This window comes from Pithys albifrons, chromosome 9 (genome assembly GCF_047495875.1).
Source record: "Pithys albifrons albifrons isolate INPA30051 chromosome 9, PitAlb_v1, whole genome shotgun sequence".
Taxonomy (NCBI): domain Eukaryota; kingdom Metazoa; phylum Chordata; class Aves; order Passeriformes; family Thamnophilidae; genus Pithys; species Pithys albifrons.
This window is the reverse complement of record NC_092466.1, coordinates 19,295,097-19,318,113: the sequence shown is the minus strand read 5'-3', so window position 1 is coordinate 19,318,113 and position 23,017 is coordinate 19,295,097. Positions and strand designations below refer to the sequence as shown.

The 23,017-nt window shown below is 39.4% G+C and overlaps 1 protein-coding gene across 7 annotated transcripts in view; it reads left to right on the top strand.

Moving 5' to 3' along the window:
• WDFY4 (WDFY family member 4) overlaps window positions 1-23,017 on the top strand; it is a 128,713-nt gene that overhangs the window by 103,740 nt on the left and 1,956 nt on the right. For 6 of the 7 annotated variants that reach the window (XM_071564296.1, XM_071564294.1, XM_071564293.1 and 3 more), the window contains 9 exons: window positions 3,997-4,150; window positions 5,729-5,820; window positions 9,752-9,964; window positions 10,487-10,634; window positions 11,269-11,426; window positions 13,096-13,254; window positions 17,107-17,286; window positions 20,152-20,334; window positions 21,023-21,110. In XM_071564296.1, coding sequence (XP_071420397.1) covers window positions 3,997-4,150; window positions 5,729-5,820; window positions 9,752-9,964; window positions 10,487-10,634; window positions 11,269-11,426; window positions 13,096-13,254; window positions 17,107-17,286; window positions 20,152-20,334; window positions 21,023-21,110 — 1,375 coding nt within the window. Of the gene's footprint in view, window positions 1-3,996; window positions 4,151-5,728; window positions 5,821-9,751; window positions 9,965-10,486; window positions 10,635-11,268; window positions 11,427-13,095; window positions 13,255-17,106; window positions 17,287-20,151; window positions 20,335-20,966; window positions 21,111-23,017 lie in introns of those variants that run through there. The other variant, XM_071564297.1, reaches the window with a different exon arrangement.

Sequence of the window (23,017 nt, the reverse complement as noted above, 5' to 3'; positions counted from 1 at the left end):
GTTAGTGAACCACCTGAGGCAACGGTTACCATCACACTCTGTGAGCCATATGTTAGCTGCAGTCATGAATGACTGTGGAGCAGTTATTTCTTGTTGTAAACAACAAAGGCTGCTGTATCTCACTGGCACACTTTTCATGCATAACGAGTTCACAGTCAGAGCAAATGCTTTGTGGCTGTGTTTATGTGTGATTAGCAGGTAACCAGCATTTTTGTGAGGATAGCTATCTTCAAAGGCTGCTGAGATCCGAAGTGCTCAAGATTTTGTCTGAATATAGATCCACTGAAACTGCTGAATTTCTTCCATTCTTATTCTTTTGCTTATACGTCATCTGACCTCATTGCTGTTGTTTCTCCCAGGTGACTGGTCCTCTAGTGGCTTAGGAACTGCTAACTGTGAGATGTAGTCAAGCAAACAGTAGACCCAAGAACTGTAGGATCAAGTCAACAGTAGGTTGCCAAAACAGTACTCACAAACTTAAGACCTTGGAACTGTGCTGCATTTGGGAGCTGGAAAAGCATAGTTTATAACTGCAAACAGTCTGAATACATGATAAGGAAATTCAAAAACTTGTGAAAAGTCAATTTTGGCATAACATTTTTTTCTCAAATCAAACAATTGATTTGCACCTGACCACAGAAGAAGGCAGTGAGGAAGCATTGCTGTTAGTAAGGGAATTATACAGGAGAAACCTTACTATTTCACTGTTTAATTATATGGAGATCTGACTTTGGAGAAAGAGTTGTATGTGTTTTGCATATTGTACTGGAAGAGATGAAAAACTGGCTCATGAAACAGGTAGTGGATGGTACCTTCCACTTCACCTTAGTCAAGTACCTCCTGGAATTCCTTTCACAAATTGGTCTTAGCACCACAACAGGGCAGTAAAGGTTTCTATGTGTAGTGTCTTTGTTGGAAAAGCATTCTAGAACCCCATGCCCTTGATAGTGAGACTTGCTTTTGATCAACTCAGCTTTTTATCCCCTCCTATTCTTATTCAGATTGACCTTTCCTGAGGTTGACCTCCCAAAAGTACTTACAGAAAATAGGATTCGTACTCTTCAGCATGTCACTGACTCTTGAGCAGTCATTTAAGTACTATCTGCAGGAAATAACTTCTCAGCATCTCTGGGTATGTGAAAAAGTCTTTGCATCTTCATAAGCAATTCTTATAAACAATTTGAGTTCTTAGGGTTTCAATCATCATCAAGGTGATGCTTAGTTTTATAAATGTGTGAAGTTCTAACATCTCTCTAGAGATAGCTTTGCCTAGTTGCTTTGTTTGTACCATGCTGGATGTTAGACTTAAAAACTGTATTTTTCCAGTATTTCTAATGACAGTAGTCCTCTACTGAAAGGAAGAAAGCAGAGACTTACTGTGTCTAGCTTTAGATAAGTCATAAGGGTTTGTGTTGTCTTGCAAACTAAAAGCATAAAGCAATTCTTGATTCTCTTTTTCCCTTTCAGTGCAGTTTTTGCATTCATAGAGAGAGAAAACTCATTAATTCTGATATAAATATATGCAAATAAATTTATTAATATAGGAAATGGGGAAATCAGTTATTGCTTCCTTTATAAATAATACAGGATTAAGTTTTAAAGATATTACTTTTCCCTAAAATGAATTAGACAGCCAGGGAAAAAATCACATTTTTTCGTGGTGGTAATATCTTTAACCAGATTTGTCGCGCTAACAGCATTTCCTATGTATATATTATTTTTATTTAATACAGGTAATCTTTTTATTACAAATCATATTGTTTCTCAGGAGATTACGACCAGCTCTCATAAAAGCTGCAAAAAAGATGAAAAAGCATCAATCACCACCAGACACAGCACACTGTGTGCAGATTAAATATACAAAGCCCTTTAATATGCTTCAATGAGATACTTGTTAGCTATTGATTTATTTATAGTCCTCTTTCTACTCTGTTTTAATTTCAATTTGAATTTGACTCCAAAGGTCCCTCCCTAATAATGATCAAGAACAAGATGACCTTGTGCATCAGATTAACTCCAGTTTGGCTTGCTCATGTGATTAGCCACTTCTTCACTCCATCCCTTGAGTGGATGTGGGAAGGCTTCACAATTGTCAGTGGTACAAGGAAGAAGAACAAGAAGCTAAAGCAGAGCTATGCTGTCATTTAGATGAGGCTGGACCAGAAGGCTGGTCAGAATTCAATTCAAGGGAAACAGGGATAGAGTCTTTCCATCTGGAATATGTATTGGGTTTTGGTGTGAGTCCATCTCAAAAGACAAGCAAGGAATGTGGCTTCAGCATGTAGGGTTTATTGGTTTCTGTCTTTTGGTACCTTACCATGAGGGTATTTTCTCACTAGCAAAAGATATGGCTAGAGTTTCTTTTGACTTGCCGTTCCCAGATTAATCAGAGTTTGTCGATCCAAAGGAGTTGAACTGTGCAGGTACTCGGTGGAGCCAAAAGGGCAATATGGTTCTTAACATCAGAAACCCATGTGGGAACTGCTTTTTGGGATTCATTTGGTGCATGGGAGTGGAATCTCATCCTCACAGAATGAGGGTGCTTAAATGTTATTTTCCTATTTAGTAGATTGCAAATCAAAACTTCAGCTGACTGTTACTGTGCAGAAGTACAACATCCTCCTCAACCGGCACATGCAACAGTCTACAGGCAAAGAGAAAACTAACCAAAAGTTTTCCCAAGAGGTCAGCCATAGACAGGACCTGACTGCATCTCATATTCATTAATAGATTGTCTGTATTTTAGTGTCTAGTGAAACAGGATTGAATGGTTGAGGATAAGCAGTTATTCAAACATTTTCACTGTACTGCAGAACTATTTAAAGGTACTTGTTCCATCTCTGACAATCTCTCTTGAGTCCTGGAGTGGGATGCAGTGTTATGTCACATGACGTATAATCCAAATTAGTTATCCCCGGTGAGAAATATCTATATTTACCTGGGAGCACTGCTGCCAGCACCTGAACTAGATAATAAGAAACAATTTTGTTCTGTCATTTTAATGCAGTTAAAAAGTCAGCATTCCATTAAAACAGTTTGGTATTTTTGACAAAGTCATTCAGGTGATCTCCAAAAACTGATTTCTGTTTGTTTTTTCCATTGCTATAGACATTTTAAGTTAAAATAAATCCTTTCGTGCTCAATATAGAGATCCATATGTGAAAGTGAACCTGGATTTTCACAAATGTATACAGTATCTGAAATCCTATTAGGAAATAAGGTTCCATTGTAAGGCATGTTCCCTTCCTTCTGTAAGTGACTTTTTTCCCCCTTTCCTCTTGAGTCCTTAGTTCAGAATGATGTCCTGGGCTACTAAGGCTGTTTTTTTCTAGTGTTTGACTCTCCTTAATCTAAACATGTTCAAAGGCTCTCAAGATGTGAGGTAGTTTGTTTCTCCTTCCTTACATATCAATTCAACTTGGTTCCCAGACATTCTTTTTTCTTCCCCTCTTTATGCTGTCCCTTCTCATAGTGTATGTCCAATCCCTGCAAGTTCCTGCCCACTGGGCCTTTCCTGTTTGGCTGGATCTAATGAATGTTGCTTCAGTGGTAACCCTCCCCTTCTCCAAAGGCTTTTTCACAGGAGTATTGCACATGAGGTTGTTCACAAGTGTTTGAGCCACAACTGAAGTGCAAACACTGAAGTTGTGTCCACTACTTGCAAATCACTTTGGGATGGAAGGAATTAATTGCTTTCAGAAGCATTAATAATGGGTATGCTGATATTCTCAAGCTGCCCATGATTGTTTCTGCTTTCCTCTATCTTATTGCAGGCTGTGCTAAGACTCCAAGCTTTATGGTATTCTCAACATATACATCTACAAATCAGGACTTACACAGTCCCAAGCATAAATCACAGTATACAGGGCTGGGACAGGTTTTGAGACATCCCCTTATCAAACATGTGATAAGGTGATCGTTGCAGAATTGGCTAAGATGCTTTTTATTTAACAGAATATTCACAATGAAGTAATTTTCTCTGTCTACACTTCACAGGGTGGGAGTTTTGATGTTGCAGACAGGATGTTTCACAGTGTCAAGAGCACATGGGAATCAGCATCAAGAGACAACATGAGTGATGTCAGGGAACTCACCCCTGAATTCTTTTACTTGCCAGAGTTCCTAACAAATGCAAATCACTTTGAACTTGGTAAGTTCTATAAACGACTTAAGTGCTCCTCCCAGTGTCCTGCCAAAAGAAAAGATCCAGATTATGTGTTGAGAGTCAGTCCCTGGACTATGCTGACTGATGACTCTCTAGTGATAAGAGATCAATATTTACTAAAATAAGGCTACAAGAACACAAGCTTCTAGTACCTGAATAATGTCAGAAGAATGAAGTTTCCAGCTCAGAAAGGGCCTAGTAATTCCTATTAATTACTGTGCAAGGGAATCACACATTTTATCACACAAAAGTGGATTTTGATACAACCAATTTAGTTGCCTGCTTTTGAAAATTTGGTCTGTATCATCACATGTCTGTGGCTATGAAAATGTATTAATTTGACTTTTAGAGGTGAGTTAATTGATAAATGGTGTTGATGAAAGATGGGTTTTTTTAATCTCATGTGAGACCACAAGGTGATTAAAGTTTCCAAATGTCTTCATTATCATCTTTAAAGGTTCTGCGTAAGTCACATGAACTTGACATATTTTCCCTGTACTCAAGTAGCACCACAATCCCCTCTGACTGTACACTGTCTCTAGACCTTTCTCCATCAGTGATGAAGGGTCAGAGAGAATCCAGAGAAAAACAGTGCTCAGAAATGGGCATGGCAGTTCTGATTCACTTCACTGCAGGACATTTGCAGCATTTGCAATGCAAAGCTGGTTTTTTTAGTAGACACAGGTTGGTTAACAATTAAGACAGAGAAAAAATACCTTAAGAATCATCCTAAATTGGTGACAGTAAAGGCAACTTATCCATGGTATTGAAATCCACCTATAATTTTATTTAAGATACCAGTGAAAGGAGATATGCAAAAAAAAAGAAAAAAAAAAGAGCAGAATAGGAAAAAATATAAGAAAGAATTGGGGTCATTTCATTCTGAGAGGAGACCAAGAAACAAAGCCTGGCTGAAATCATCAAGATCCAGAGACTGACCTGAGTGGAATTAAATGGACAGTCCTGAAGGGCACCAGAGTCTTGCCAGTAGAGGGCAAATATACAGCAAGATTTTATAGGCAAAGCTAAGAACCCAAGTCTGTTCACTGCTACACTTGTGGAAGGAAACTTGTGGTCCCAGACCTGAACCTCAGTTTAGATTTGAATTCATCTAGTTTGCAACACTGTGCTCTGATTTAAGAACATGTGTTCACTTCCTGAAAGGAATCGGGTTGTAAAGGACTTGAGAACAAAATCTCTTTCCATGGCTGCTTTAGTAGGAATATTTGGCAGTTAGACCCAGAGGATTATGTATAAAAATAAAGTTGTGCAAACAGGTTTGTCTTGTCTGTGTTTGCATTCTGTGCTAAAATTGTTTGTGCTGAGGACATGCATATTTTTACGGTATTACTGACAATTATTAGAAGATCTCAGTGATTTATAATTGGATCAGAATTCCCAGAACACTGAGTCTTCAGTATTCTATGGAACTAAATATGATGAACCTGAAATTGCACATGGAAAAATCACCTCAATTTCCTTTGAATTCACTGTATTAGAAAAGCTGTTCCTATTTGCAACATCTGATTCTTGTTCTTGATTCTCCCTCTGTAATTCCTGCAGGTTGCATGCAGGATGGAACAGTGCTGGGAGATGTGCAGCTTCCTCCTTGGGCAGATGGGGACCCCCATAAATTTATTCTCCTGCACAGAAAGGTCAGTGAATATAGATTTGTGACAAATGGCTAACTGGGTCCAACTGAAAATGAAAGTCTGAAGGCCAGAGCCACAAACAAAAATGTTGGATCCAAATGCAGCGTCCTGCCTTTGTGGAGTTCATGTGACTTCTGAACTTTGAGTGTCTATGTGTCTCCCTAACAATTTGCCTTGAATAAAGGCCAATTTTCCAGACCAGATGGCAGTTGTATCTAGGTTTGTGGTATGAACATATCTCAGCCTGTAAGTGTAAGAGAACATAATGTGCAGACATTTATATGCATATAGTTCCAGGGTGTTGCTAACAAACTGTGTTTATTTAAACTATTTATGAGTCATGCCAGTACTAAAATTATTTTTTTATTTTTGTGGAGGAGAATGAGGGAGAAACCTGATGTCATTTTCTGCCTTTAATGGAGTCAGCCTTGGCAATTTAAAAGCAAATAGCTTTAAGGTTCTAAGGCTCTACTGTGATTAGTGCTATATGTTAATAGTTAGAAAGCCTTAACTTTTGTGTGATGTCATCTGACTACAAAGAAGTGAATGCAAATGCAAATGTGTGTGAAGATTGTTGCATTGAACTCAGACTGCAGCATAATATCTTGTTGTAGGTCTCTGTAGTGCCCCTGCATTATCCCATCAGATTTTCTCTGGCAATCTGCATGTGTGAGTGCATATAGATTGTTGCTATGTACAACAAATATGTTGATTATATGTGTTAGCATTGGTGGGACTAAACAAACAGCCCATGATTTCCAAGGCATTGAATTATCCTGGTTTGTCATATGTAGCTTCAGTTTTTGCCTCAGTGGATTCTTCTCACCTGTTATGCAGGTCCTGCCCCTTGGGATTTTGATTTTCTTAGTGACTTTATCCAAACCTGTAGATATAAATGTCTTCTCTATTTTAGTATCTCAAAATAAGCCTTTCCTCAGTTGACCTTTCCAGTGCCAGTTTAAATCCTCTTACCTCATTGCTACCTTAACTTTGTGTTCCTCTTTTGAATAAAATCAGAGTCATACTCTTATTTTGTAAATATTCTTTTCTCCACTGTTCCATTAACAGCAACCACATTGCTTTCATAGAATCATAAGATGATTTGGGTTGGAAGGGACCTTAAAAATCATGTAGTTCCAACCCCTCTGTCATGGGCAGGGACACTTTTCACACTCTGATTCCTTTCACTGCTCTGTCTCATGGTCTCTCTGAGCCTTCCAAGGTGCTCATTCTCTGTTCTTCAGACCTACCGGACAAGCTGCAGACAAAAATCCATAAAAGCCTGAAAGATGCTGAAATTTTACATGATACTTTTTAAAGAAAAGCATAGGGGGAATGTTGTCTCTTCTATTGTGACCTGCTTGGACTGTGAAGTACTGAGCTGTGATCCCTACTGCTTGTGGAATGGTGAGCACTCCAAAGGCACTTGGATACAATGGAGAAATCTGCTTTTGCCTTGTACTTAGGAGTAATGGTGCAGTTTGGAAATGAATCTATAGTCATCCCTCCATAACATGGTTTTGCTGTCCCTATAATCTCAGATTGTGTAAACTAGATTTGTTTTGGATGAAACAAAACAAAAGCTGCACTCCAGTTGTGTGCTCCAGATGCTGATGACATTTAGCCTGTGGGTGCAGACCAGATTTAGTTGGAAGTTAAGTCCCCACTGTGCATGTAATGTGGATACTGGACCCTCTCTACCATTTGTCCACAGAACTGCTGCACTGAGCTCCACTATTTCATAACATTGGCACAGCTGAGAAACAGATTAATTCAAATCTCAAATAGGAGCAGTTTAGCAAATGAAAAATCATGTTTATAGACTTGTGTTCTTAATAATTTTCCAGACCTGATCAGACTTCATATACAGTCAGTGCAATATCCTCTCTCCAGCAGTGCTGGTACTAGGTATTACACAGGACAGTGCAAGAAATCTTGCTGTGAAATGTTCATTAGCATGCCTGGGAAAGTTTGTCTAAACCTGAAGAGTCAGAGATCTTGAATTTGAGACATGAAGGTTTCTGTCTCCTCTGAAATCATCCACAAGGCTGGAGGTACTGCTTACTGGTATCATGGCCATTTTTAGGAGGCTTCACAATGAATTTGGTGCATTAAACAGGTCCAGGTTGACACTGTTCTAAGGTTTGGCTATTGCTTTAAAGTATATGAGAGCAAAGAATTTTTCTTGACATAAACCTCTGAATACCTTCCTGTTTCATGTTTAATAATTGAGGACTCTAGTCTACTAAATAAATGTATTTACTTACTCCCTGGGCCACAAGTTTTCCCTCCCTGGCTAGGCTGTCATAGTGCCCAGTGAAATACTGAGAGGCAGCACAGTTGCAGCTCTGTTGGTTGCTTTGTGTTTTTTTGGCAGTGATGCCAGAAAAAATTTACAGTTTGTAATTCATGGACTAACTACTTTTATTAATAAGGATGAGTTCCGAGTCTGTTCGTAAGTGTTTTCCTGCTGTTTGCAGGGGACAGATTGTATGCTGTGCTTGTTCTCTGAGCCGCCCTGTGATCATTATAGCTGTGGGCAGGGTCATTTACACCAGCTGCACTGGGCTAACTGTCTGCTCTGTGAAATGAGCCATTGTTCTGGATCCCATTAGCTTGTTTATTTCTGCTGTGCTTTGGGTGGCATGGTCTGCTTGGGAGACCTTTCACTGAGCATTAGGGAGCATTACACAGTCAAATGATTTGGAGATAGGAAAGTACTTTTAATAATGTGTAGCACTGCTCCTTGAATCATTGGGCAAGACTGTTTGGGAATGCACAAAAATTTGATGAGGCAGGTGGTGGCATGAGCAATAGCATTTAGTGAAGCATCATGGGTAAGACTTGCTAATCTGGTGGTGGGTAAAAGTTCAACTTGAACTTGTGTCCACTGCTTATGAACTTGCTGTCTAGGTCTTCCAAGCCCAAGTTTTCCTACACGGTTATACTGAACTTTTTAGGGAGCCCACATTTGGGTGGATGTGTTACCTTCTATCATTTCTCCCAGTCTTCTTCAGTAGTAATTATTCATTCTTGGTCCCATTAATCCACATGCTAGTCACTATGGATAGGAAATCTAATGAAAGTCAAACATTTCTTGTTTGGGAGAAAAAGTTTTAGACCCTGAGGTTTTTTCATGATGAGGAAATACGGTGCTGCGATTAACTCTGCTTATGCCCTGCAAGGGTAGAAAAATATTTGTTTTTCCAACTCAGGCAATCTTGAAGCTTCTGTCATACAGTTGCCTTGATGCACCCCAACTCTGCTATTGCAGCTATTGCATAACCCCTTCTCTGCCTTGGCTTGCAACACCCTTTGACATTTTACTACGTTCTCTTTGCTGATTCATGGCATGCAGCCTTTCCTGCGGCATCCCTCAGACTCAACCCTACTTCTAGTTCTCTCCCTTTCCAATCTATTTTATATGTATCTTCTCAAATAAAAATCTCTAATATTCAGTGTGACTCACAGCATATTTCTTCAAATAGAAAATCACCTGTGATTTGTCTGTAGAGCAAAGTGATGGTACCAAAAGCTAACAAATGCTTTGCTTATTAAAACTATCTTGTGTCAGTAACACTGTTGAGGAAGACATGATAGCACAGGCATCAATGTGTGTTGAAAGCTGGAGGATGTGCTAAGATCTGTGGAATGCTTCCACTTTGCTGTGTGGACCATACCTCTGTTGTCTCTGAGGATATTGCTGCTGTGTCTATTAAACATGCTGCACTCTGTCCTTTCATTTCCTGTGGGGATCCACTTTGGTCTCTTTTGGTCTTTTGTGAGGATGTGCTGAGAATGGTGGCACTAGAGGAACCGAAAGCATACAGATTCCCTTGAAGAGAATTTAAGTCTCCAGCAAGGATTGAAAGGGATAATTGTACTTTTAATGGATACAGTCTAGTGAATTAAGTAATTTTCTTTTTTGTTTTAGGCACTGGAAAGTGACTATGTAAGTGCACATCTTCATCACTGGATAGATCTTATTTTTGGCCACAAGCAACATGGCTCAGCGGCGGTGGAGGCAGTTAACACTTATCATCCTTACTTCTATGGAGACAAGGTGGACCTCAACAACATTAAAGATCCTCTGATTAAGAGCACTATCCTTGGATTTATCAGCAACTTTGGACAGATACCAAAGCAGGTACCACTTTATCATGAGAGTAGAGAGCATAATTTATTCTGATCTTACATTATGTGACAGGAAAGCAATGATAGTAGCTTAAATCAGAAACTTCTGATTTAAATCTTCTGAAAGATGGGCTATAGACTTGTTCAGGTTGTGTACTACATCGGTGTGCACACACACTTTCTAATCATGCTGTTCCTGTTGTATGCCACAGTGGTGCAGCATCAGCTCTGGGTTCTGCTCCTTCAATACAGCCAAGAGTGACCACTAGTCTGGAAAAGGGTATAGTCAAATAAAACCCAGCTCAAAGTCTTACCTATACTTTTCTTTCTCGTCTGGAATTGCTGGGATTAGCTTTCTGTCTCTGTGAGGAAGGGATGTAGTTTGATTAAAATGTAATAAGGATAAGATTTTATTTTAATTAAGAGATTCAGGTATGACAGTCCTGGAGTCTATGTTTAAGGATTTAAATTACTGCTTCTTCTTTGTGATCTTGCAAATAGAGATTTATTTTTCAATGTCATTCCTTTGTTCCAGCTCTTCACAAAACCACATCCATCCAGGAATGCCCAAGGGAAAAGTTCATCAGGAAGAGAGACAGTGCTGTCCCTTCACTCAAGTGGAATTCTTCCTCCTTTTATGAACAGCCTGCAAAATCTGAAGCTCTTGCCAGTTACTATAAAAGGTGCTGCCAGGGCTGTGTTCTATTTTTCTGAACTATTAAGTATACAGTTCCTGGATAGGATGCATCTGGATTTTCAAGAGCACAAAATAAGTCACACAACTTTGTATGAGTTGGTTCAATCAAGATCCTGTCTGCCAATTTTTATTTGAGTACGTGTGTATTGGCAGTAGGCATTGAAAACACTCAAAACTTTAGTTGTAGAGTTCAGAACAATTTTTTTTTATAAAACATCAGAATCATTTCTGTCTTCTACAGTCTGAATATGTTAAATTGAAACCTAAAACTCATTGTCTTCCATCAGCATTCCCTCTTTTTATATTCAACAGCAAAGTACTGTCTGTTCCCAGTTGTCAACTTTCAAATCTTTTCTTTCTCTTAGTCTGCTACTTTTCTTACTATGAAGAAGCTTGGAACATTTCATTCTGTCTATTGTTTCATCCCACAGTGGTGATCTTCATATCACACATTTTTTGGGGGGACATCAGGCCTCCATAGCTGTGTTACAGAAGCTGTTGGTGACAAAGCCTGTCATCCCCTGCGACTTGCCAGCCTCACCACACAAGCTGTGCAGGGAAGGAAGTTGACGTAAGTGCTCTAAACCTAACAGAATTAAATATTTTCCTTGTCTTGTCAGACTATCCCAAAGGAGCCATTGGGCACATTGTTCACACAGAGAAAGGTGTTCTGGCCGTTGAAAAAAATAAAATTTTGATTCCTCCTCTTTGGAGCAAAACATTCTGCTGGGGATTTGAGGATTTCACCTGCTGCATTGGCAACTATGGATCTGAGAAGGTAAATAAGAAAATGTCTTAGAATTCCAAAAATGAATGACATGTTGTTGTCTTTGACTGGTTTGGGCACCCATTTTGGATGCTGCTGGGGAGCTGATTTCAGAGGATGCTTTATAGGACTTTCTCACAGTCAAGTTTCTTGAGGAATCTCAAGTTGGATATCCCAAGATAGTACAGAATCATTATACATTGCTCAAAAATATGACATTTTCCTCGAAATTATCTCAAGTTTTCCATCCAGTGATTGTGTTGTTCATCAAAATGAAGGAGAAATCCTATTTCAAAGGTTGTAATGACAACATAAGGTCTCCTGGTCACTGATTAGAAATTCCATTGTGCAAAAATTTCTACTGGAATTGAGACAGAAGCATCTGTCAGTTCCCCTGTGGCTCTCAAGCATAGTTCATTGCATTAATTAAAAATAATAATGCCTTTTATTCTAGAAAGTTAATGCTTTTATTTCTTTGCTGGTGAAAATAAATCGTCTATATCATCCCACTTCTTGTTAGGATCTTGACAGATCAAATTTCTTTCTTTACCACAAACACAATTATTTTGTGTGTGTGTTTGGGACAATATATGATATGCAAAGACTTCTGAGTTAGCTTGGGTACTAGAATAGCACAACACATAATTCAGCAAGATACTGACTTGGGTATTTGTGCAAGTGGCATAATTATTTTTTTACAGACATACCCACAGTCAATGGAAATGAAAAAGCCATGAAATGTATTTTGCATCCTGCTCCCTGTATAAAATTATTGAGAGTTCTCACCATTGATTTCAATTAAAATCAGTGCTTAGCAATTCACAGTGTTGCTGCAGACATGAATTATTTGGTTTGTCTCTTCAAAATTCAGGGTGACACTGAGCATAGTGTGGTGACACAGTCACTGTAAGTAGTAGTTGGGAGTCCAGCTTGAGTTTTCTCTGGGTCAACAGTGCCTCCGGACATGAGTTTGTAAGAAATTTTTGTCCTTGTGAGGAGGTAAAGGTCTGTTCCATCTATGGTAGTGCTTTTGTAGCTGTACCATCCAGCCCCAGCAGAATCATTAGCACCATAGTGCTGCCCCAGCTGTGTGGGTGAGAGCTAATGCAGAATGGGAGCAGGAGGTTGTTTGTGATGTATTTGTATCAATATATAAGAGAGCTGACACTGCTTTGGATTGGTTTGGGTGCTGCTAACAGAGCTGTTGCCACAGAATGAAAGTTAGTGCTTTGTCATTTGGCTTTTCAGTCCAAGTAAGAGGAGTGCAGAGCCTGGCACTAGCTCTGTTACCAGCGGCTGGCACAGCCCAAGCTTTCTTTTCAATCTACATTAAATGTTTGCCTTCTATTACTATGTGGTGACAGAATGAGCTTTCCTGAAGTTATGTAGGAAGTTTGGCGCAAGAGGATTTGGGACTCAGGTCTTCAAAGACTTAAGATATTGACCTTTGTTCAGCCTTTCTTTTGGCTCTTGGAAGATGGCACAGCTGCATGCAGCCACGGCCTGTGCATGTCCATATGTTCACAGCTGTGCTCACATAGAAACTGGTTTAGATGAGCTTTTCTTTCCTAGATTTAAAGAAATGGAGGCTTCATTTTGAGAACTGAATCTGCCATTTGGTATTAATAAATGTATGGTATCACTAGATGAGCATTTGACTTAAAGATGCTTTCTTGTACAGAATGTGACTACATTTGAGTGTATGGCCGACTGGGGAAAGTGCCTCTGTGCTGTGTGTCCTTCATCAACTACCATAATCACATCTGGAACAAGCTCAGTTGTGTGTGTCTGGGAACTTTCCTTGGTCAAAGACAAAGTGAAATGTCTAAATCTGAGACAAGTAAGTACTGTGGCTCCTCTGCTATGGTTACTTAATGAAACCCAGAAGATTAGATTTTATCTGTGAGATGACTGGTAGAAAAAACACTTTTGAGTGAATCAAGAAGGCAGAAAACAACCAATAATCAGCAGTATTATGTCACAGCCAGGTCAAGAGCTGGTAATACGCCTTATACCAGCAGCTTATAGTGAGGAATGGCACTTGGGGTTGGGTTTTTTTTCCGCTTTTGGAATCATGATAAAAGAAACAGTGAAGATAAGGCATATGTTCTTCTCTCCTGAAGTACAGCTATTCATTGGGTTATTTTCAAAAACAAGTATCACCTGGAGATGCTCATTATCTGTCTTAGGCTGCTACAGCAATGGACAGGATCTCCAAAGCATCTTACAGAGTTATCTGATGGAGATGAAGGCTCAGCTAGGCAAGGTTCTTGATTCTTTTTTCTCAGCCTGAATTCAGATCCTAAGAGATTTATCTGTTCCTGAATGAAGTAGGGATGCATCCAATAAGAATTATATAGTTTGTTTCCTCATTATCCAAAGTAGTTTTTGATTTGGAGCTCATCTATAGCCATCAACCAGCTGTTTACATGCTATTTCATTATAAAAAGTGGATTCTTATGCAAGATTTAGGTGGTTCAGCTATAGTGAGTTCTCAGCTTTACAGGTAAAGCTGGAGTACACCACTGTCATATCTGAAAGGCAGCACAGAGCCTTTTTTCCCTAAAGAAATAGAAACATAAAAAATTCTGCTGTTTAGGCAAACTAATAAAGGGTTCATTGATCAGCAAGGTCTCCAAGTATTGCAAGCTTCTTCTGTTCATTTGTTCTGGAGCAATACTTAGATGATATTTCAGTGCTTGCTGTACCTAAGCCAAAACATACTTTGTTTATCATTAAATGATATGAAAACTTCATTGTCTGTTGGGATACCAGAGAAGTATTTGGATCGTCATTTAACTGAAATTCTTGTGCGTTGAAATTCTGGGAGAAACTGTGTTTAGAGCCATCTCTCTGTGAGATTTGTTATGTTTCCTGCTGTCGAAGAGAAAAATCTGAGACAAGATCTTCAGTGATGACCTTTCAATCCAGATAGTTATTACTCCAAAGCAGGGCACAAATGCTGAAATGGAAGAAATAGCAGTAGAGAAAAGCATAAGCAGTGATTTTCATGAACATCCAAATAATACTAGTAAGGGGGTCAGTTTGAGTTTCAGGCAACTGAAAAGGCTGAGTTTATCTGCAATATAATGCCTTTCTCTTTATCAATGTAAAACCAGCTTTGCTGATGTGTTCCACTGTGATTAATTTGGTATTGCCCAGAATCCACAAAGTGGTATGAGATCATGCAATGACAAATTCTGTACTTTTTCCTTCACTTTGCTAGCAGAGGCCTTTTTTAATGACTGTCTGGCATGGATGTAAACTTACACTATGGTTCTAAATGTCTTCCAGTGAATTACTTGCTGCTTTCATGAAGTTCACTGTTTCATGAGGGCTGCTTTCTCTGCTAAACAAACAAAAAAAAAAATCCTGAGAGAGTGAGCTTTGCTTAAGAAAAGCTGATGTGCTATAAAGTGGATGCTGTTCACTTACCAGCTGTCTCGTGGGACTGACACATTCTGGTTTGGAATGTAGTAAAGTACAGAAACTATATTTCAGCAGAAAAAGTAGCTTTTCCCTCTCTAGTGGATCTGCTTCCACAGTTTTAGTGGAACACTAAAAATTGAACATAATAGCCTCAGTATTGATCCATGCAATTTACCAGTTCCCTCAATGTTCATGAGTGGAGTGGATCCAGTCTCCAGAATTTCTGGGCCAAATGAAACACTAGACTGGGATAAGCATCTGGGCAAGATGAGCTGTCTGCCACACAGACCTCTCAGGAAGGAGCTGAGCATAGCTGTGAAGCTTCTGCATCCATGTCAGTCAGTTAAGCTGAATGGTCAAACTTGGCTTAAGTTTTCATGGATTAAACATTCCTGTAGTGAAGCTGGTTGTCATTTTTGTCTTTTGATATTTGTTAAAATACTTTGGAGGTAGGCCTCATGTTCTTTCTCCAAATATACTGCAGGAAATTTCCTGTTAAAGGAAAACCTGACAGACTTTGCAGAGCAATAATGAGAAGACAGTAGAGAGCCAAAAGCATGCAACTTTTTTCATGAATATGCATTGAGACACTGGTGGATTGAAGCTGATATTATAATTAGGTTCAAGTCTATCCCTCTCTTCCACACTCAGCTTGTATTTAAAGCACTTCACTGCCAGGTAGGATCTTTATGGGTTAAAATCTGAGAAAAAAGGGTTTCATTAAAACTTGTGCAGGAGCTTAACTTGGCTTGACTCGGCAGTTTGGATGCTTCACAGTGGGTATGTTTTCTTTCATGCTTTGAAGGAAGGAGACCCCTTGAACCTCTCTGGTCCCAGCCATTTTTGCAGCAGTCTTGTGCAGTTCTCAGCACAAGCACTTGGTTATGCCCAGTCCTTTGTAAAGACACTGTTCTACAGCCAGTCCAAAGCTGCTGCTTAGCATCCTTTTCCATGCTTATGTGAGAGTATTTCTGACTCCTCAAAACCACTGTTAGAGACCTAAATTTTGTGCCTGTCTTTTTAGTTGACAGTTCTTAGAAACATAATAAATCACAAGTTGAAATTCATCCCTCACAGTTGCAGATCACTTTCAGTAGTGCATAGCCTGCTGCGGCTCAGCTTCTTCACCAGTGGATTAATGTTTGAATACTGTTGCCCTGATGGCCTTGGCAAGTGGCAGCACATGTCAGCCAGGAAAAATCCAGTCTCACAGTCACATGCTGGAAAAGAGGATAAGATGTGTCCACAAAAATCATCTGGAACATGTGGCTCCCCTGCTTCGTGCTGCATGGAGATAGACCCTAAACATGTGCTAATTATGTCATTAAAGAAAGCCAGCAGGGAATATGTATTTATTGTTAAAGTCAACATTAAAACTGGTGGGTCTGATTTTTCCAAATAAGGCAGCTAAACAATGAGCCCTGAAGGGCTTTTTAGGAAAACTGTGAGGGACTTTTTTTTTGTTGCCCTACAGGCTTCACTGTCATTGGTGGTTATGCAGCAGAAAGGTACACTGCTGTCACTTGAGAATGCTGCATTAAACAATTCTCAGCAGCATACTTTAATCCATGCCTTCTAACTGTATTATTAAATTGCCTAAAGTGTATAGTCTTTTGTTAAGAAACAGTTTAAATAAGGCAAAGTTTTATCTCTGGAACTATAAAGCAACAACAACAACAAAAAAGAATATTGTGTAATGATAAAAAAGAATAGAATTTCTATATGGCTTTAAAGCAAAGATTCTCCACAAATGCTGTTTCTCTTCTTAACCAATACTAGGAATATTTTAGTAGTTGTTCAGATAAACAAAAAGATAAGACTTAGAAGGCCACTGAAATACATCCTGGTAAGTTTTATTTCAAAAAGTTTTTTAAATAATGAGAAATAGGGGTTTTTTAATATTGAGAAATTTTTAAGCATAAATTTTAGTTTCAACTTCATGGACTGAGTGAAAAAAATTATTTGTTTGTTGCTAAGCACAAAGCACTGTCTTAGAGTCTGAAATGCAGGACAAGGACCCTGAATTACTGTACAGCTTGGGCAAATCATAAAATCTCTTGGATCCTTAAATGTCTTCAACTCTAAGTTGAGGACAAGGGTGCTTCTCTAAAAGATCCTTCGATATTTCCCCCTCATTCCCTATTCAGTTCTCCAAAGAATGACTAGATTGCTTCTTCTTACTAAGCAAGTGACAGTAAGACTGTGGTTCCCTAGTAAATCAGCCACCCTCTGCTGTGGTATTTGGTTGGTTTTTTCCCACCAGGCTTTGTATGGACACACTCAGGCAGTGACCTGCCTTGCTGCATCTGTAACCTACAGCATCTTTGTGAGTGGATCTGATGACAGAACCTGCATCATTTGGGACCTGAACCAGCTGACGTACATAAACCAGCTTCCTGCCCACGAGGCAAGCCTCTGTTCTGTTGCCATCAACAACTCTACAGTAAGATCTTCATTTATCATCTTTCTTCTGATGCATGCATGAACATTTCATGATAATTTAATGGGTGCTTTTCCCAACATAAAAACATCCTGAGAGTCTGATACATTGATTTTCTTTCTTTCTACAGAGGTTGCTAATAGTGTTCTTAATGATGAGAGGCGAGCACTAAAAGCAAACATCTTAGATTGAGTAGCTAAGTAGAAGCATCTTTGGATGGATAGATAGAAGGATTAAACAACTTCCAGTTTATGGGGCATGAAGTATTACCCTAGTACCTCCTGGACTAGGCTCACCCATAACCTTATTGCCCCTTTTATTTCATTAATTTCTCCTGACATTCATGCAGCAGAGTTACATCAGCTGAGACATGTTAGACTGCAGTCTGCCACCTCAGCTGACAACTACCTTACACCTTTGCAGGGACAATATTGGCTTTTTGCTTTCCTTTCTGCTCTCAGATGGAGAGGGAGCTCTTGACAGCAGTGGGGATAAATCTGCTGAGATCTGTGCCTGGCCAGAATTGCATGTGTGTTGATTGGAAAATATTCTGTATTGGATTTTACTGTAATCACTCTGGATGAGATTTTTTTCACAAACATCTATGACCCAAAAATGTTGCTCTACTATTTGTATCCACTGTGTCTGTTAATACACTGGAGCAGGGTTCCAGCTGCTTAGTTCAAGGCTGGATCCAGTACTGGAGAATGTACAAAGGCAAAATTGAGTTCGCAGAAGTAAGAAACCAGGCAGATATTCTCTACTTAGTCTGTGCCAAAACAGTCATCTCATATCACAGCTTTATTAACCATGCAGTCTACTGGCTAGAAATTGGAGGATGGGAATTAACTGGTCTGTTCAGTGCCAGCTCATCTCCCAGTGATAGGGGTCCTGGTTAGTGTAAAATAGCCAGTGGCTTCAGCAGGCCTGTTCAGAATATCTTGGTGGTCCCTTATGAAGTGCCAGGCACTCAGAAATGAGTGGATGGGCTGGCACAGAGCATGGGCTGGAGATCTCAAGGGGATGGAGTCCTCTTCTTTCCATGTACCAGCCAGTATAGTAGCCTTTTCAGTTGGTATCTACTCTTCTGGAGCTGTCCAAAAATGAGATGGTCTGTGCCAGGAACAGTCTGGTGACTGATCCAAGTGCAGTTCTCCAGTTTATTGGAATGCAAATGGGTAAACTGATATGATAATAATCTATAGAAAGCTTCATTTAAAAGAGGAAAAAGCTTAGGAAAGTATGACTGAAGCTTCAAGGAAGAAAAAGATGAAGGGGTCTATATTTTGTGGATGCAAAAATTCTTTTTGATGTTAGCAGAACAGAACACTTAATTCTGAAATGTATTTTGGTTTAATTTTTCTCTATATATTTATGTACTGTAATGTGAAGGTAGAAACAAAGCGTTTCCATTGTGCTAAATTATTTTGACTTACACAAAATTATATGTTTAGTTGCAATGGGATTTTTCCCCCTGAAAAGCAAAGTTCTGAAGGAAATAAATTTCTGAATCATACATTTTTCTGTGAATAACCCTATACAGCTCTTTGTTATGTGATTGTTGTGATACCTTTTGTATTTGCTTGACCATCTAGGAGCTCCATCTATAGATCCAAATCTCATGGTGTTTGTGTCACATAGACACAAAATAAGAAGATCATCCCAAAACGTTTAGAAGCTAAGAAAGGTTGTAAAAGCTTGAATTGACTAATGAATTCATCTAGTTTTAAATCCCTGGTCTAGACCTGAAAAGCATAGTAGGTCATTACCAAATGCCTGGACATCATGTACTCTCATGCAGATAAGGTAGCTGAAATTTAATCTCTTGAATTATTGGCAACTCTGTTGCAAACACGCTATCCTTTTTTTTATCTGCAGAATTCTGCCCTGCAATGTGAAGAGCCCTGGCCACAAATGAGGCAGGGGTGAAGTAAGGTGTTAGTTGACTTAAACCAGATGCATGCTGCTAATCTAAGGGCACACTGTCCTTTGCCAAAGTCATATGACTTTGCTGATGGGGTTCTATTTAGTTTATTCTTAGTATGGATCAAGAGTGGAAAGGTTAGGTAGAATTTCAATTAATAACTTGATAAAAATGTACTTTTGATAAGATAATTTAAAATTGCACCTTTGGCTCTTGGTTCTGTGTGTTTCTTGCCCCTAAGGAATTACCTGGGTGTTTGCTCCTTACATACAGTCTCTTGATAAGACTGCACTTGCATGGAACGGAGAGGAGAGATTCAGGTGCAAAGGATGTATTCTGCATCAATGGTGCAGGTCATTGGATGAGGGACTGGTCACTGGTCAAACACAAACCAGTGTAAAAATGCGATGACAGTGAGCTCCCTGTGAGGGGCAGAGGAGGATTGTGAAATCACCAAAGGCTTTGCAGCTAAGCAGGTGAACACTATGCCCTTGTTTAAGAGAATATTTATTTGTAAAATTTATAAGAACACCAGTCCTGGACCAAAACCTATGCTAGGCATTGCCTGTGCACAGTCCCTGTCCCTGACAGTAGCTAGGTTAGTCTGGCAGTCTGCTTTTTTACTAAAAGCCTGGATCTTAAGGAAAACAGAAAGGGAACATTTAATTAAATGTTTTCATTTAAAAATGTAAAAAACCCCATTGTTCCTACATAATCTTTCTGAATCTGAGACAGTTGTTTCAGGTTTCTGTGATGTAAAAATGTCAGAATTTTTAATGAGAAAAAAAGTAATTTTTTCTTTCTCTGGTTTATATCATCTGCCCAGAAGAAAAGTAATGGTGAGAACTTAATTCAGAACAACTCTACAATTTCTAATAAGCTCTTAAGAGTTGTGAGGACAATGAGTGTGAGATTTTGGGACATTTCCTCTTGCTTTGTTACAGGGTGACATTATCTCTTGTGCTGGCTCTTACCTGTATCTGTGGACAGTCAATGGCCAGCCTCTTACAAGCATCAACACTGCCTGCAGCCTCACCTGCCGTATTGTTTGCTGTTGCTTTGCTGCAGTGATGGACTGGGACACAAGAAGCATCATCATCACAGGAAGCACAGATGGAGTGGTGAGGGTAGGTGAATAGGAGTGAGGCAAAGGAAGGCCTGATTCATTGAAGACCAGAGGCAGAGTTTTTCACTCTAAATGAAGGGATAGACCTACTAAAAAAAAACATGTCACTTTCTTAACAGGGCAGGACAGGGCAGAAAGTGAAAATCAGAGTAAAATATTTGCTTCCAATCAACTTCTATCTTCCTGAATGGAGGAGTCTTTACCATTCAGGAAGAGTTTTGAATATGCTTTCTGTTCTGGGGTGGTTCTGAAAGCAAAAATTCTGTCACCCATTGGATATATGTTTGAGTCTGGTTTCTGAGAGTTGATTCACAGCTCAGTTTATTAAGTCATACTTTCTTATGAGTAGGAATTCACTGCTGGTTCTGCCTCCAACCTGGTAGGAGAGTTTCTTGGGTTACCAGGATCCTCATTAACATGTCAGCCTTGCAACTCAGTGTGACACTCTGCAGCATGATGGCAGAGGGAGACACCACTGCAAAATAGTATTCTGGTGTTAGAGGTCCAATTTCTATCAATTTCTGGGAAGCAGGAGTTGTATTTTGTGGGGATAAAGAAGGTTTTTTGAGTTAGGAACATTTTTGGAGCTCCAAAACCTTTTTCTAACTCAAAACCCCTTCTTTATCCCCACAGTATTTCTCTCTGTTATAATCCATGCCTTTTCCATTTTTACCTCCTCACTGGCACAGCTGTGGAAGGTTGAATACACCAGTACCCCGGACCAAGCTGCTGGAGTGAGACCACAGAGTGGTACAATGGAAGAGCCAAGCAGCACAGGTATGAACAGGGTGGGCTGTGAACTGCAGTGTGACTGTGTGCTGCAATCCTTGTTTGGTTGTAAGTTAAAAAAAGGGCCTTAGCACAGTGGTGTGAAGGGGAGACCGTGTGGGTAACTGGGGCAGCGTTACTGTAACAGCAGCAGCAGTGGAGGGGAGCAGCTGAGAGACAGAGAGCACTCCTGTGCCAACCATCTCATGGACACATCCTGCCTGGATGAAGCTAAAAGCTTCTTTGTAGGTTCTGTCACGGGTTCTGTCAACCATGGTAGACCACCTTTGAAGCCCATTCCCTTGGTACTTCTGCTGATGCCCTGTACTGAAGTATCCTGGTATAATGTCAGAGTGGGCAGTGCCCAGTGTTCTGGGTTGGAACAGAGAAGTTTGTTGTAGTCTTTGACACCTTAAAAGTCATCAGCGCTCCTTGAAATTGATGAGAGGCTAGAAGCAGACACTAGTGCTTGGAGCTGTTTATTCAAGGGTGTGTGAAGCTAAAGTTAATACCCTAAAGTTCTTGCAGAGCTGAGGTTAAAAAGATCATGGGTTTACGGTGCTAACTGGTACTAAAAACAACTCAAGCTCACTTCTCTGTTCTGACAAATACAGGAGCTGAAACCTGCCAGGAAGCTTTAAAGGCACATCCTAAATAGCACAGCTTTCTTCTTTTCCCAGTGCTTTTTATAAGAGAAAGGAATAGTGGTGTTAGTATGTATAATTTACGCCACTTATTTGCTGTGCTCCTCATTACAGACATTCTCTATTACTCCAATTTTAGGCATGCAATTTGCATAAATATAGAGCTATAGATGTAACATCTGCAAAAAAGAAGATATTATACAGTAATTGGGCATTACCACTGAGATCTTCAGAAATGCTGTTCATGAAACTTGGCATCAACAGTACTTAGATTGCCATGTGAAAATATTTCCAATATGCCTCTGTATGTATAAATGCCAAACCAGATTCCTATCTAACCTTTTGTCATGTCTCAGAGTAGCTAGAGCCAGGTGAGTCTAGGGAAAGGTGCAAGAATACTCCAGATGCCAGATGTGAGTCTGGCCATAGTATCTTCATATTTGGTTTCGTTGTCACCTCTAATCAAAGATTGCTGTAAGTCAAAATAAAAGACTTAACAGCCTTTCCAAAATTGCTGTAGTATTCTGAAGTCATTTTTGTTGGATTCTTTTTACATGTAGAAAACTCTAATTTGTTTAAAGAATTTCCTAAGTTCTTATCTATAACCTCCTGTAGTAGGTCTTTCCAGGTCCTATTTACTCAGGTACAATTGCATATGCACATCTTTGAACAGACTGAGATTTTAGCTATTTGTAAAACGGATATCCTAAACAGTTTTCTAAATGAAGACATAAAAGCTGCCCATGGGAGCACAGCAGAACTTTCTTGTTTGTGCCTTTTTCAAAGAGGGTCATAGAAGAGAGGCACTGACCCCAGTCACCTGGTGATGTGTAGATACACACACACCTGTTGGCAGATGAACATAAGGGTGCATTTCTGATGCCTACAGGAATGGCATTCATCAATAAAGAGTTGAGAAGTGTAATCAAAACAGTGTCAAACTTCCTTAACCTCTTCAGATGACTTCAGAGTTATTTTAAATGACCAAATAGTCCCACATCTTCATCTGCACACTAAAGAAAATAAAATTAATACAAAACATAGTCATTAAAAAGTCCAAAGTAACTGTGATTGAGTTATGTTGTTAGCTGCGTGTCTATGTATGTGTGTGTATGTGAAATGTTCACAGCATTTAATTATTGCTTCTGTTATGAGCAGATTTAGTTAAGTTGATAATACTAGGGCTTTATGTAATTTCTTTTTACTAGGCAATTATGGGCTGTATTATATCCTGGCGGCAAGGTATTGTGGGGCATCTTATTAAGCATAGAG